The 16,990-nt window shown below is 39.1% G+C and overlaps 1 protein-coding gene across 10 annotated transcripts in view; it reads right to left on the bottom strand.

Annotated features, from left to right (window-relative positions):
• The window catches only part of DMD (dystrophin), a 1,017,291-nt gene that overhangs the window by 19,596 nt on the left and 980,705 nt on the right, over nucleotides 1–16,990 (bottom strand). For 7 of the 10 annotated variants that reach the window (XM_034074485.1, XM_034074494.1, XM_034074493.1 and 4 more), the window contains 5 exons: nucleotides 12,525–12,590; nucleotides 11,173–11,238; nucleotides 9,116–9,274; nucleotides 1,133–1,376; nucleotides 647–770 (listed from right to left, as the gene is read on the bottom strand). In XM_034074485.1, the coding sequence (XP_033930376.1) occupies nucleotides 647–770; nucleotides 1,133–1,376; nucleotides 9,116–9,274; nucleotides 11,173–11,238; nucleotides 12,525–12,590 (659 nt within the window). The remainder of the gene's footprint in view (nucleotides 1–646; nucleotides 771–1,132; nucleotides 1,377–9,115; nucleotides 9,275–11,172; nucleotides 11,239–12,524; nucleotides 12,591–16,990) is intronic. The other 3 variants (XM_034074486.1, XM_034074487.1, XM_034074490.1) reach the window with 2 other exon arrangements.

Here is a 16,990-nt window from a genome sequence, read left to right on the forward strand (position 1 = left end):
GCTGAATATTATCATCAGTCTTAAAACATTATCTAAATGTTTTAAGATAATGTATAACATTATCTAATATAAATAATTTAAGCACATTTGCTTAAAGATGCTGCAATGGTTGGTTTAGCAGAAAATCCTTACTACTTGGTAATAAATACTTACTGATTATATAACAGATAGGAAATTAGGAAAATGCTACAAAGCAGTTACTGAAAGCACCAAAATAATAATTCAAGCCTCTAGCTACAGAATATTATTACTTAACCTTACTCCACAACTCATTATCACATCTGATGTGATATTTAGAAGTCACTAGATGAGCACTATGAGTGACAGCTCAGTCCTACTGATTGAGACATGACATATTAAAAAGATCATATCAGTTAATGTGGAGATGATTAATCATACATTTGATCTCTTAGCCATAATGAACACTGTGTGCATTTAAATCAGCCATGTCACACTTAATAGGTGAAAGTCAGTTCAAATACAACAGTCAGCTGTTTAGTGATGACACTTAGGACCACTGCAAATGTGTATTTCATTCTTATTTGAACTAAACAAGAGAGAAGAGTATTTTCTGGTTTTAAGGTTTTTTTTTTTCTGGAAAAATGGGACTACATATTTTATGACAATCTGAACTTTGTTATCTTACCCATGGTTTCTGAAGTCTGGCTGCCAACTACACGAAGAAGCATTGGCTGACTGCTGTCTGACCTCTGCAAAGAGGCAGAAGGAGATGACAGTGTTGTACCATTCACCTTGGCATCTGCCTGTGGCTGAAAATTGAAGACAAAAAGAAGAGACTAACAATCTCTCAGTACACTTACACAAATCTTTGTATCTCTGTATTTTTTATTCCATGAATACACATAATTTTTCTGTCTACGTAAATATATCCATGCAAACAATGGATTCAAATTCTCAATAAAACAAGGAGGAAGACTAAGAACACCAAAACATGATTTCACCTTTTCACTTGCAATCTGTAGAACAATTTAATATTATTCTCTCACTAGCCTCCAGAGATATGATTTCTTGGTATGTTGCTGTTATTGATAATGCTTCACATGCTGTTTGGAAAAGTGACTCTACTTCGTACTACTGGAAAGAGATCCAGAAGAAAGGCTTAAGGACTCACCTGCTCCAGCAGCTGCCTCAGCCTGTGCAGCTGTGACTCCAGCTGTTTGTTGTGATCCTCCAGAATTTGCATCCTGGCCTCCAGGCGGCCCTTGTGCTGGCGAAGCAGCTTGGCTTCTGCAATGAGTTCAGCATCCCGGGGGCTTTGTGGAGAAACCGGCATCATCTCCGGTGGGGATGGCAGTGGGGACAGTCCTTTGTGGTCATGTTGTTGCTTCAAACGGTCATACTCTGCTTGCAAGTTTCTGTTGAGAAATAACAAAAAGGTAAAAGCTTTATGGAGCCAAATAGGCCAGTTTAGGCTATCCTCTGCAAGGGGCAATGAGAAGGCACCTTCTCTTGTGTGGTGTGATGTGTCTAACCACAGGGGGGCAGAGGCTCACCTGCACCACCTGCCTTTCATTCTGCTGAATCCACATGCATGTATATTCATGTAGGCTTACACCTCACAGATTTGCATGGAGCTGATACTATATGGACTTGTGATATAAACACTGCCTAAAGGCTTTCTCCGAAATCAGAATTCACGATTAATTCCCTTGCAGGGCACACAGCGCAGAAGGCTGGCTGGGCTCCAGACACCCTCCCGAAGCCCGGGTACAGCCTGTCCTGGGATCAGCCCTTCCTCTGCTTCCTGCTTTTTATCCTTCCCAGCACAAGTCGGACTGCCTGTTCACTTCCACTCACAAATACACTCGAGGACCAATTAGTGCTAAAAGAGGACTTTGGGTGATCAAAGCCCTTTACAAACACTAATCAAAGTGGATACCACCTGGCTGGCCTATCTGTTTTACAGATGAGAGCTAAAACAGAAAGGTGGCCACGCAGAAAGAGCAAAACACAGAATTCAACAGCTCATTTGCAACTCTGCCATCGCCACTCAGGTCACATCATTCTCCTCTCTTTTTACTTGCAACTGCATCTCCAGCCTAGCTCTAAAATTACTAACTTAATATGACAAAAAGACAAATTAGTGAACTGCTCTGTTAAACTGCACTATACTAACTTCTGGGGCTACAATTTTCATCTCCATTTGGACTGACCTGTGTAGACTGCTGCAGTCTACTGTAACTTTATGGCACTGCTAAGCTTGTTCTTTTATTCTGTAAAGCTCCAGTGTTACTCCAGTAAAACACTCCATAGATTAATATGATCTACAGTGGTCCACATGAAAAAACCCTACCAAGCAGGATGAGCACAGAAGGTAAGAAACTGAAACCCTGCTAGGGATAAGGCAGTCCGAAACTGCAAAAAACAGTAACTTGCAACAGAATCTTTGTAGGCAAGGGAAGGCTAATAAACTGCACTGGGATTCTGTTGCTGTGATGTTCCTTTAGAGCTTCCCAGAGGGAGGATGCTCTGGTAACTGCTTACTCATCACAAGCAGCGACCCAGATTTTATTTTTTCCAAGTTGTTCTTATTTGAGGTTGTGAAAACAGGCGCTTTTTGCCAGTTCTGCCTGCAAATCACAGTACACACTGACAGTTTGGTCTGGAGGCTTAATAGCACCTCAGACACCTCCCAGTAAGCCTCACTGAGCTCTGAAATTCTTCTAAAGGTACATTATTTTGAGCAGAACAAGATCTCAAGCAATATACTTTGTTTCGCATAGATAAGAAAGCAAGGCCAAGGACAAAGACAGGCTACTGGCTGTCCTTCAAATGTACTTGCGCTCCTCAGCAGCTATTTGATAGACACCTGCTAATCTGCGGCTGTGGCACCCCCCAGAATATGATCCCTAAAGGATGTCTGACTTAAATGATCCCTCCTCTAGTGAAGTTTTAGAAGATTAAAAAAAAGGGGTAGGTCATTCTTAACTACAGGTTGTTCCAGGTTGTTCCAAAATTCAAGATTTCTTTCTCTAAAACCCACACAAAGGGGGAAAAAAACTGTGGGGAGTTACAAATAGAATACAGAATAGCCACTGTACTGGTTTTGGCTGGGATAGAGTTAATTTTCTTCACAGTAGATGGTGTGGGGCTATCTTTTGGATTTGTGTTCAAAACAGTGTTGATAATCCAGGGTTGTTGATAACCCAGCTGTTTCTGAGCAGTGCTTGCAGAGTCAAGGCCTTTTCTGCCTCTCACCCCACCAGTGAGCAGGATGGGGGTGCACAAGAGGTTTTCTGGGACACAGCCGGGACAGCTGACCCCAACTGACCCCAGGTATATTGTATACCATATGGCATCATGCTCAGCATATAAAGCTGGGGGAAAGAAGGAAAGAGGGGGGACATTTGGAATTATGGTGTTTCCCTTCCCAAGTAGCTGTAGGGGAGTTACGGGGAGTTAAGAACAGAATACAGAATAGCTCAGCTGGAAGGGACCTACAAAGATTATTTAGTTCAATTGCCAGACCACTTGAAGACTGACCAAAAGCTGAAGCATGTTATGGGCATTGTCCAAATGCCTCTTAAATACTGACAGGCTTGGGGCAAAGGTCTCCTCTCTAGGAAGCCTGTTCCAGTGTTTGACCACCCTCTCAAGAAAGAGTTATTTTTTTTAAAGGGAAGTTTTTATTTCAATGAAATATAGTTTCAAGCCCATGAAAATAATCTGGGAAAAAGAAATATAGGCTATACTGGATGTTGTCTTCTGATACTCATAGCTAAATGAACTGGTAAATAATTAATAAAATATACAGAAGGGAATAGGAATGAGCATGACAGCAGTATCACACACAGTCTTACTGCAAACTAAAGTTTAGACAGGATTGATCATTAAGCTTGTTTTTCACAAAGTCTGTAGATAGTGGCTATCACTACCCCTTGAGAAATTTCCCAGATATACGATATGGGCAATACTCTACAAACAGCAGACTCAAAAGTCTGAAGTGCTGTAAAGCAAAAGATAAAATACCACCCTTGGTCATACTCACAACATAATCAGGTATCCTGCTACAAAGAAATCTACAATTATCACCTCAACTATCAGTGTAGAGAAGTCCTTCCAGTAACCATGGTACTGAAAACAAGTGAGGACAAGGGAGTAATTCAGATAAAAATGCCTTCATGTCTCATACAAAGCAGTTAAAAACTCCTTCTGAAACCCTACAGTAAAAAAAAAATAAAATTAAAAAGTGTGAAGGATATTGCACATTATCCAAGTAGAGGTGTGTCTGAATTTGTGAGTTCAATAATTAAATACATAACATTGCTGGAACAAATGAATGTCATTTTGAAGGACGGATGTGAGTTTGCCCAGAACACCTGTATCACTGAGTTTTCCAGCTGCACCTTTTCAGTCCAGCTAACACAGTCTTTAGGCCTTAGGAGAATTGAGACTCATCATCACAGAAACTCCCTTCAGAGCTGCAGGAGTGATGTGGAGTGCAGATGATCAATAATGTCACAGTAATTGGGATCTAAATGTATAGGCATGAAGATTTGTATTAACATAGGGGAAAAAGCTGAAAATTAAAAAAGAAAGAAAGAAGTCGAAACCTGCTGTAAGAATATCCTGGAGAACAATCAGCTCTTATTCCTACCTCTGGAACAGTTTTAAGCTGTTTGGTGAAAAAGAATTGCTGCTGCAAGCCAGGCACTGCCCACAGCCCTCAGTGTGAAGCCTCTGTGTCCCAAGGAAAAGCACTTTGACATTTTCAGCACAAAATGCGACATAAGAGAAAGGGGGAGATAAAAGCATAATCCTCTCTAAATGAATGTAACTAAGCAAGCAGAGACAGTACTGTGAAACTTAGCCTCCCTCCACCATAGTTCAGGCTGGGTAACTTTTACATCAGGCTATCGCAAACGAAGCCACTGCATCTCCTGATCCATGCTACACTTCAGTAACAGAAATATAGAAAGACAACTCCCATATATTTATATATCTCATTTCTTATGCTTGCACCTCTTTAAAGCATTCATGAAGAAAAATAAGAGGAAGCATGCAATGCAACCCTGATTTATGCAACTGCAAAGAGCTGGGTAGCGAAGAGCTCATGGCTCTTTGCCATCTATCACTGGTGGCATTACTTGCCTGGTGACAGAAATCCTAGTGGACCCCATTTGCTGAGTAGTCCTTTTAGAAGCAATTGAGAATTTCTGAATTCTTATTTTTCATTTCCCTACAGAAAACCAGTGGTCTAAAGATATGGACAAAGCTGGTAACTGAACCACCTACCCCTGTCACTGGAGTGCCAGTGTTTACTCACTATGTTTCACCCTCAGAAGATCTAGTTTCCCTTCTTCAATGCCAAAATAAATACCAAGAGGAGCCACAAGATGTTTAGAAATATATCACTTTCTCACTATTGGCAACTATACAGAAGGAACTTATTTGAGAAGGCCATTCATCAGCCTTCACATCTGAAGGAACACCATAGCTGCACAGAAACAAAGCAGCTTTGAGATCTGGGGTATTAGTGCTTCTCCAGTGGTGGACAGCCCCCTCTGCTCCAAGTGCAAGTCAGAAAAGTAAAGGAAAGGCAACTAGCTCTGGCTGTAGATCTCATTTACTAAGTTTTGGTATATACAGCTAGGAACTGAGAGGAAAAGAAGAGAACATGACAGAAGTCTCCCTTTTGCAGAAGTATGCCAGTGATTTTGACTCAACTAAAATGTTTAGGAAACATCCTTTTTCTTTAGTCATTAAACCAGTAGGAATGTATTTTAATTCTTTGCAAAAAGTTCTGGGCCTCTGTCACTGCAAAATGTATGCTTCCACTTAACACTAGCATAGTACATCCTATCAGTATAACCTATCCTGCAGAATAACCTATGTAGCGTACCACTTTGGATGGACACCAGAAATCTGTCTTCTCTGTTTCTGCAATATATTTACTCTTAAGGAAATCTCAAATGTTTTTGGGACAGTTTTATAACTTCAAATTTACATTTATTGCATACATAAGAAACAGTCTTATCACAATAATCCATCTGCTGTAAAGCTGAGCATCGGTCTGAAGGCCTTATACTCAAATACAACATTTTCACCAATTGAAAACATTCTCTAAAATACTCACATGTTAGCAAATATAAATTATTTAAAAGTGAAATTTTAGCCATAAATTATTTAAGGAAGTCTTATTTGCAAGCCACAGAAGTACGAAGTACGAAAATGCTAGCAGATAAATAATGAATATCTAAGAAGAGGTCCTTGGAACTGAAAAAAACCCCCAGTGAGAACTGTCTCAACTTGGTTAGTTTCTAAGTTGGATAATACATTTCAGAAGAATTCAAAATAGGCAACAGATCTTTTTAAACTGTCCAAAAGCAGAACCTCAGAATTACAATTTCAAAGGGTCTTCCATTTAAGTAACAAGATAAAATATTTGGAGACCATAAACTGCAGGTGAAAACCAAATGGAGGTCAGAATTCAATAAAGAGCTCAAGAGAGACAAAGAAAAATCAAAACACAAAGCAAAAAAGGGGCTTTTTTTTTTTTTGAAAAGCAGAAAATAGTGGAAAGCAGAAGGAAAAGAGAAATGACAACTAAGTGTTCGGAATATCGTAGTACTGCTCCGTGTTGGCACTTGATGCAGCTTCCCCAAGAGCTGCTGAGAAGTGGCTGCATGGGCTGACTTCCACTGTAAAATAATACAAGATACAGCAGAAAGAACTAAATCTTCGTTGTCAAAAATCCCCAGCAGTGTATGCAACAAAACCTGTGTCAACACAAGCAGGAAAGAATAACTGTTTACCTAACACTGCTAGCTGCCCAGCCACTTGCCTTCCCCAGCATAAGCACCACATCCAGCTCGGCACCAGCAAGGAGACATGCTCCAGCAACAAGTCCCAAGGTATTTACGATGCAGTTGAAACAATTCAGGTGCTTTAAGGCTGGGCTGAGGACCAGGTGGTCACAACATGATTTGCATCATGTTCAGGTCATTTCCCAGAAACAGATTTACGGAGTCTTCATGCTGCTGCAACAAACATTTGCTCAGAGGGCATGGGAAGGAATTCACTCATTGGAACTGGGTTCATGCACGGAATTAGGCACTGAGTTGTTGGTCACCTTTGACAACAGCCAAAAGAGGTTTGCATGAACTCAAAGGAGGAGAAAGACTAGGGAATAGAAATCTAAAGGGAAAAGACTGTTTTTTAAAGGAAAGTAAGTTATATGAGTGACTCCTCACTGACCCTGTCTGAACAGCTTGTTTTTCTAAACAGGAACCACTGTTTCCTCCGTAAAACCAGTTATCTGGCTGTGACAAGCTATTAGGACAACAAGAACCTGTTCACTATTCAGCATCCACCTCACATTTTAAGTATAAGCTATTTATAGCAGTTTGCAGAGACAAAAGTAATGATTTTGTCATAATCAATGAATATCACAACAATGTGACCTCCACGCTGTCCTACAGAAACAGACCTCTTCATCCCAGCTGCACTGAGACCTGAAGCATCCACAAAAGGCAAGGTTGGTTGTGATGGCATCCTGTCCATAACAGTGCCTCCAGTAATACAAATGAGAAAACAGGCTATAACCAAGCTTATAGTCTACAGCTGTTGTTTAATCCAGGATTGGCAAACTTCAAAACAGGTATTTTTGAGGTGTAATTCCTGTCAGAGATCTTTTGATGTGCCACTACCCATGAATAGTTGTTACATTAAATAAAGCTCACACTGAAATTTAAGGCATTAACCTTGAAAGGGATTATTTTAGCCTATTTAGCTATCTAATTCCTTGCTATATTTATTTTTATATATCAACTTTCTAATCTAAAACTAGGCTGCTTTAAAAGGCATCCTCCTTTCTAGTGGGCAGCTTATTTTCAATACAAACAGAAAAGCATTGTATTGGGGTTTTTTTTATTCCATGATTCACTACCTAATCCTATTAAAAAAATAACAACTGTCCCCAGAAAACTAAGCTATCTTATTATCTGTATTGTACTAGTTACCCAGTATTTCTTAACTATATAAATCCTGAAAATGCAAAGTATAATGGCTTATTTCAAAATATGTATTTTCCTCCATTTTGGAAAGTAGTTGGCTTTATCTGCTATGTAATGGGAAGTTTGGAGTTTGTTTCTAACTAAATCTCACTGCTGTTCAATGAGCAAGAGTTTTGTTTACTACAGCTTTTCTGCCTGAAATGTTTTTCTCATCCTTCTTACTCACTGATCCTCTATGCTGTCCCAAATCCTAACTGATAAAAAGTGCGATGGAGCCACTGCAGTTGATTAGTACCATCCAAAGATGACTTATGCATGGAGAGAAGATCTATGACACTGCCAGCTCTTACATGTTTTTATGCTGATGGCCTAAGACTCCAGAGTGCCATAGAAAGAGGACTGTAGTGTTGTGGTGCTACAAGAATCCAGTCATGAGGGAGTATTTGTGGTTAAATAAAATAATTTGAAATTAAAAGTGGTAAATGATACTTGGTATTGAAAGGCTAAAGAAACAACAAGCAATACAAAAAAAAATAGAAAGAAATGAGGGGCCAACTTTTAGCTGCTTTGACAGTACTCATTTGTTGAAAGAAAATACAACTTTATAACTCATTTCATCCCTTAAAAAGCTATGAAAGTTAATTCCATCTACTTGTAAAGTACAATTATTTCATATTATTTCAATTATTTTACAATTTACTTCAACTGAATTGAGATAATTTCAAAACCTCATGTATCCCAGTGAACAACCTTCTTGAGAAAAGCCTGTTTTTCCAAGAAACTCTGCCTTTTTCCTTGTGTAACAGCAAGATGAAGTAACACTGGTATGAAACTCATTACTATCAAGGAAATAAAGGGCACAGGAGAGCAGAAGGAAATATTATGATGCACAGTGAACAGAGCTTGTCACAGGTGGCAGGATGAAGGTCAGATGATCAGGGTACGTCTTCAAAAGCTTGAAAGATTTCCTGAAAGAAGTAGTGATGGCACAACACTACAATGGAAGTGGGAATAAGTTACCGGAAGTGGGAACAAGTCAATGATGATATGATGTCAAGCTCATCTCTCAGAGAGAGAAAACTTTCATTTGCCCCTGTAGCACGTGTGCAAAGGCTGTGGCAGCAGACAGCGTAACCTACCTGTTTTCCTCCTCCAGGTCTGCGAGGATTCTCTCCAATTCACCTCTCTCCTCACTTTCCAGAGAAATCAGAATCTGGGCAGGGCTTCGGGGCTGGCTCAGGGGGGACTCCTGGTTCAGGCTTTGGCAGTAGTGCTGGATTAACAAGTGTTCATCATCTCTGGAAAACAGAGGAGAATAAACAGGCTGTTCACTTCCTCATTTTTAACTTTGAAGTGAATATGAGGAGATGATTCACTCCCAGTCTCTCATTTCTTATAGAGAGATTTGCTGAACTCTTTGTAACAAACAGCAAAGCAATGTACCTTAAAGCAAAATCTGCTGAACAATTTCACCTAGTCTCTGATAATTTTCCTTCTCTGCAGAGTCCATGGCTCTTTCTCTCCCCTTCTCATATACTTAAAGCCAAGATTTACCACAGCTGACAACCTCAGCTTTCCTCTCCTGCATAACTCCAATTAGGAATTTTTTTGTCAAAAAAAGGGCTATCTTTTGCTGCCTGATCTGTGCTGGGAAAGGGTCAGTTTCCTGGGTTAAGCAGTAGCAGCGATTTGTATCTCGCCCATATTTTTTAAAAAATTCAGAATGTGCAGATTTATTCCCAAACTGGATAGTTAGGACTTAACTGAGAAACATTAATACAACTTTTAATTAACTAAAGAACAAATCGAACAGGAAGGCCAAACTAAGGACACTGAAATACTTCAGTGGGAACAATGTTAAACTCTATCTATTAATGCATTACTACTCTCCATAATAGTACAAAGTTAACATACAATTTGGAAACAAAGTTTTCATGAACTGCATGAAACTATACTGACATTGTACATGATTAGCTTTGAGGTATCATTTTAACTTTCTCCTTTTTGAACCAATATATCAAAATAATGTACTTGATTGTACAGGGTTGGTACAACAATCCTACCAAGTCAAAGGAGAATCTATTTTGAAACAAAGAAATAGCTGTACTATTACTCAAAAACATTTCACAGGCTCACAACCAACCTTAATGATTTGGAATCTCAATGTGAGGGCATGAAAACTGGATGGAGTACTGTGTGCTAAAGAAAGGCTACAGATCGAGTAAAAAGAAGATTCTGTCTAAAGTTTCAAACAAATCCACACATTAAATTTAAATAGATGAGATTATGCATAAAAGAAAAAAAAAAAAAAGAACCAAAACCAAACCACCCTTAGAAAAGTTGGAATTTGAGGGCAAATTTTATTGATTCAGAATCTGTGCTATGACTTCTCCTATGGAGTTAATATACTGAGACCAAATTTTCAAGCATGACAATGACTTACGTACTTCTGTTTTCAGAAACATTACTCAGTTAGCTTTCTAATTCTATGTCCTTTCATTCAGCAAACAAACAAGATCAAGGAAATCATGAGAGAAGAAACATATTACTATGTCAGTAACCACAGAATGGTCTCAGTGTGACATTAGATTGAGCTACTTTTTTAAAACTAAAACTTTTATTTATGACTTTACATTTAAAGTCGTACAATGAATGCTTGTCAGTGATCTGTCCAACTTTAAAGTTTACTACTTCAAATATTTTGTGGAGACGATGAGTCCCTCCTGGCTTACACTTGCAATGTATTTCAGGTATTTGTACACCAAAGAGTTCTGTTTAGTCTCACTAACCTTTTGAATGACACTTTGCCCACAACTATTTTCTAGCTTACAAGAATTTAACCTTGCAGTTAAGCTTGCAGTACAGAGAGAAGGGTAATCTTTTTATGTGTGTCCTTACAACACATCAGATGATGAGCCTTTTTCCAAGTAATATGGGAACTATTTGCTAAATATATCACTATTTTTTTCGAAGAAATTAGTAATTTTAATCTTGAAGGTATCCACCATCAGTTGCATAAATTTGGTACTAAGCTATAGGCCATGAATCTAGACACTACAATTGAAAACACATAAGTTCATCATGAAAATGAACCAGATGTGGTATATGGCCATGCAAATCCACTAAAGAATTTCATTACAAGTTATTAAACTTCACAAGAAAACACATGCCAGAGATATTAAAACAGCCTACTTACATGCTCTCATTAGGTGAAATGCTGTCATTTAGATAAGAACCATTGGTATTCTCCATTTCCGCTAGCCTGTGGAAAAATAAACAAGACTCATTAAAATCAATTACATTTTTCAGAAACTTCATTTGCTCTAATATTCCTGAAAGACTTAAAGAGCTTGATGTCTTTAATGAATCTGAAACTCAAATTAATTTATACTGCTGATTACAAAATAGTTTTTCAATAAGCTATCACAAAGGATCGCTTATGTGTTGCGATGACCTGGCTAAACTCACTTCCAAGTTTTCAAGCCCTTCTCTGAGGTTATATTCCACTCCTCATGATTAATTAATTCCACAACCAAAGAAAGGCCTTAAGATGCCAGGGGATTACACAAATTGCTTTGTACCTGGCAATGTCATCATCAAAACTGTAATGATCAGTCATTTCTCATTGGTTTTAAACACTCAGCCTCCTAAATGTTCTGCATAATTCAGAAATACCTCTCCCGATCAAGTGATTTTGTGGGAGGGAAAGAAGAGGTTGGAGTAACTATTTTTCACTACTCAACCCTTGATAATTGCTTGCCTAGTGGAAAAATGTTTTCATGTTTGTGCAATTAACCCGCTTTTTGTTTATTCTTAAGAGCAGTATGAAAGCAGACAAGTGAACTGAAGGAGCAATATACCGCTATTTTAATCCTCCAAACCAAGGAAAAATCCTGTTTGTGGTATTGCACAAGGTGAATTACTTAACAGTAAAATGGCACTTGAGATTCACAAAGAGTTTGGAGGTTTCTGCTCTTCTGAGTTGTATGATTACACCAGGGTCCATATTAAAGACAAAACTCTATGCAAAATCCTAGAATCATAGAATAGTTTGGGTTGGAAGGGACCTTAAAGATCATCTAGACCAACCCCTCTGCAATAAGCCCTGTTCAATCTCATCTTGAATGTTTCCAGGGATGGAGTATCTACCACCTCTCTGGGTAACCTGTTCCATTGTTTCACCATACAACTTAAAAACATCTTCCTTATATTTAGTCTGAAACTGCTCTCTTTCAGTTAGAACCCATTACCCCTTGTCCTATCTCTACAGGCCCTATTAAAACATCAGTAACCTGAGTGCCCAGCTTAACAAAGACCCCACAGAACCTAAAGGCCACTTCTGACCACACAGATGCTCTGGCATGCAAGTTAGTCAACAAGCTAGTTAATAGCAACCACAGACAATGCTCTGCATCTCAAAGCCTGGAAAGCAAAACCCCAACCCTATGTTTCTTTAGGAAATGCTCAGGTAGCAGCTACCCTTTGGAATTTTTTTTTTTTACTGATTGCTTAGAGAAAGATCTGCCTAATGTCCAGCTGGTCTCATACCTGCTAGCATAATGTTCAATGCGTGAATGAGTATCATCATGTGAAAGCTGAGGGGACGAGGCAGGCCTATAAGGCAGAAAACACTGATTAATCACAAACAATACCCCTTTAAAAGTAAAAAGATACTTAGCTATGCCTATACCCTCACATCCTCACACCTTATGCTATGTTTGATAAACAGCAAATTATAACTCCAGGCGCTGCGTGTGCCTCCTCAACCCATCGATGCAATGTTCTCTGGTACCACACTGGGCATTTTGACCATTTTGCAATCCATTCGCTGCAACGACTCTTCTTCACACCAATCTCTGAAGAACCCTTTCCCACAGGATTTACAGAAGAGCTTTCACCCTGGTTTTCCTTTCACACCTGCCTCTTTCACTGGTAATCCTGTTCCACACACAGCCCTATGCCAGCTGCAAAAGCTCTGCTGGGAACCTCTTCTCTACTCCCGCCCTGCTCCATTGCCTGCTTCCAGCACATCCCACTTAAAAGAGCCTTTAAGGACTACTCCACGAGCAACTAGAAATAAATACAAGAAACATAAGATGTCTGAAATGAGCCTTTAATAACACACTGCAGACAGTGCTGATTTTGCCTAGCATCTTTCCAGAGTTGCAATCTGAACCATAGATCCGTGTGTTCTACATAAGGACACTGTCAACTATTTCGGATTTTCTGCTTGACAGATCAGATGGTATGAGGACCTCTGCACTTTTTTGTTGATGAAAAAAATTCATGGGGCTTTTCATCAATAAGAGTATTGTTTCTTACAGCCTCAAATCTGGAAAATGTCACTACGGAATTAGGTTGCCTATGCAACTCAGATAACATGCTTTGCTGCCGGGAGAGATTTTACTAACGTATCTACATGTATGATGAGGTATTGGAATAGAAAAAAAAAAAGATGGAGATTCACAAACTGTATGGCAATCTCCTATGTTAGCTAAATTTCAACATCTCTTTATTCTGTCTCTGCCGACACTCCTTCTGGAGCTCCTGATTGAGGAAGGACTTTCTCCCATTTTAAATTGTTGGATACTGTAGTTCAGTCTGGGTCTGCCCAATTGGGATTGCACTGCATTGCAAAAGCAGATAGATTTTGTTTTTACTGCTTATATACCAAAACTGTAATAATTTGTAATGCTCCAATGTTAGGAGTTTGATAATTCTGCAGCATATCGACTAGACTGGTCATCTTCCAGTTTTCTAATCATCCTGCAAGGGTCTCTAGAAAATTAGGATCCTTCACAATTCGTAGAGCTGTATGGTGGATACACAAAATTCATCATCATTAACATCTCTTCTCACAGAACAGCAAAGAGTTTTTCTCTTTAAGACATTAAAGGCCAAATATCATGAATCTCATTTTGTCTGAAATGAGCTTTGGCCTCTGACCATACTTCTACCCACTACTGTGTTCAAACATTACAACAGCACACCAGAGCATAAATACTCAGTTCACAGAGTTCCTCAGTACAGCAGAGATTCGTGCACAGGGACAATTGCTTCCCTGCAACTTGATACCCTATTTTGTGTAAGAACATCTAGGTTGAAGGGAAGGGAGGGGGGAAAAGGTACAATTTATCTAGAGCAGTGGATTATGGAGCAGCAAGACAACAGTTTTCAGATAAACTGATGCTATCCCCATTTTTTTATTTGTCTGACATACAGCAGGAATTAAGCTGCTCTAAGCTGGTACTATCAATGCTCACACAAATGTTGTTGCTAACACTGTGTGTAGACTAAGAAATCTGTGCTAAAAGTAGCTTTAGTTTTGAGCTGGATTATTTCCCAGTCCCTCTTTCCCTGTCATTGCACATGTGTTTGTACCAGTACAAAGGAAAGGACAGCACTTGGTTGGGACTAACTGAGCAATGAAGAGATGTCTGGCAGTAGTGCAAGGCAAGAGATGGGCCTGACTGCATGATCACATATTTGCTGCCTGGAAACTAAACTTCAATTTTGTAAGTGAACAAGGTGGGTGATTATGTATATTTTGAAGGCAACACAGGGTTGTGTAACTTGTCGATTCTGTCTCTTCAGCAACTGGAGGCAGGGGATGAGGCTACATTTCCAGGTTTTTCTCCACTTCAGAACATACTGCAATGGAGATCTACCTCAAAACAGGTTACTGAAAGTTTGCTTAAGAAAGCAAACCTGTTGAGAAGCACTGTAGTCTCTGCGTTGAATTTAGCTGCTCAGAGGTACATTTTTGCCAGTATCTGAGAAAGCCTAAGGCTGACTGTGCTGTATTTCAGGCTGTTGGACAGACATACTCTTAGATGACCATCTGTGCTAGAGCTCACTGTCCTTCCTTTTTCAGCACACATACTCAGTCCACCTAACCAGTTTGAACAGTCAGCTGTCTCTTTTACAAGGGCTCCACAGCTGCATTGCTCAAGCTGGGCTCTGCAGAAACAGCCTGGGGAATTCCAGTCAAGTGGCAATCAAGTGGTGAATGCTACCTTCTGCAATTCCCTGCACCCTGTAGACCCGGCTGGCAAGACAAGGGCACTTTTCTTGCCCTTTCAGTTCAGCATTTCAGTTGATGCTTCTTGGAAGCGAAGAATCAAGTACACTGTATTTGGTCCATTGGCAGCCCACAGCCCAAGTAAAAAGACACAAATTCTCACAAAAGGTGTGAGTTATCCCTTTCATGGCTGCAAGCAAAATATCTGCGCAAAATACCAGATAATAATCAGTCAGAATTACTGACTTCTAAGAAAAAATATATACATATGCTTTTATGAACACTTGCATGTTGATGTCAGGATAGCACTACCATTGCTGAACACTGGCAGGTCTGCTCAAGTATTCTGAAGATTACCAGCAGATTGGCATGAAAGTACTAGAAAAAGGCAAGATCTTAGAGAACATGGGAAAGCATTATGATAATTAGAATAAGAGGTTTGGCAGCTGAATCAGCCCTGTAACTGAGAAACATCTTTAAACATGTGTAGCTCAGTAACTTGTGTCGTAATCCCCACGGTCTAGCATCAAGGAAAGGAACAAAGTCAGCAGAACAAAATGAGGAGCAATTCTTCCAAGCCACTGTTCATTTCTTAATTTTCTGTGCTCTTGTCAGACCAGACAAAAGAACTGTGCCTAGGAAGATACCTGAGGTTGGCCTGATAAAAGGTGCAACCTCTCCAACAAACTGTTTCCCAGTATCTGTCAAATTTTCATAAGTATTACATGCAAGTTAAACTCCCTGCAGTATACCACACCAAATCTTTCGTGTGAGGCTGTCAGTTTAGGCATAACCTATGGTGTTAATACTGGAAGTAATTAGAATTAAGTATGTTATAGTAGCTTAAATTACATGTTGTGTCAGTCCATCTTATCCAGGCTTTCTTTAAATGTTACTTTTAACTTTGAAGTTGTTCTAAGGGGTAAGAAATCTAGATCCACAGTTGAGTATATAGCATGCTGCAATCGTCCCCAGATGCATTTATAAATGAAAGTGCATCCTGAAGTTCAAAGCCCCTCTATTTCAGTCTGTCTCCAGCCTTTTGGCCTTTTCCGCGGGTGAATCCTCAACAATATGAGGACTGCAGTATTTATTGCAAGTGTTTATTGGGTGCTTAAATTTCCTAGAGGTAGAGCACTTCACTTGACTTCCCAATGGTTTGTGCTCCAAAGGAAAATTATAAATCAATATTCCAATATATACATTTCACTATTGTTTATTCTACCAAAAATTCCATGAAGGTGCAAGCCATATACATTTCACCATATAGAAATATATAAAACTCTTATTTATTGGTTTCTCATTAGTTATCAATATGTGAATTAAAAATAAACCTTATTTAACATTATTCTAAAACCATCCATGTAACACTAGTAGTAGCAAATGCCACAACAGTAAATATATATCTATGTATCTCTTCAGTTTATGCTAAGGGCATTACTACAATAGTAAGACAATGCAGGTGCAGGAATGGTGCAAGAATGAAAATCCACTTCATAGGTGAAAAAATCCTACTTTTTTAACTTTTGAGAAAATACAGTAAAGGTTTCCCCATTCCAACCTGCCTTCACAAATCTTACTGTATCTATAAAACTGTAATAAAATACCCAGTGAGCTTTGGATTAATTAGTGCACATGAGTGTGCGCGGCTGCACTAAAATCAAATACAGCTTTTGCTACAAAACAATGTCGTTCCTGAAACTGAATAGAATTCATCAAGTTCAATTTCTGTCTTTCAAAAATCATTTAGTATACATTCAGAGGGATCAACACTTATTCAGAAACACAAGCTTTTAAATGACAAACATAAGCATTAGTAGGACTGCGCCAAAATCCCTGTTAATTCAATGAAAATACACACTCCAGAAAGAGGATACAGTACATAATCCACGATTGCAGAGAATTCCTGGATTTATCCCATTCAACTCATTTGGGATCAAAACATTCCTTCAGAGAGTGCACCAAAGAAAATAATCATAAAGAAAGAAGGAAA

This window comes from Melopsittacus undulatus, chromosome 2 (genome assembly GCF_012275295.1).
Source record: "Melopsittacus undulatus isolate bMelUnd1 chromosome 2, bMelUnd1.mat.Z, whole genome shotgun sequence".
NCBI classification, from domain to species: Eukaryota; Metazoa; Chordata; class Aves; order Psittaciformes; family Psittaculidae; genus Melopsittacus; species Melopsittacus undulatus.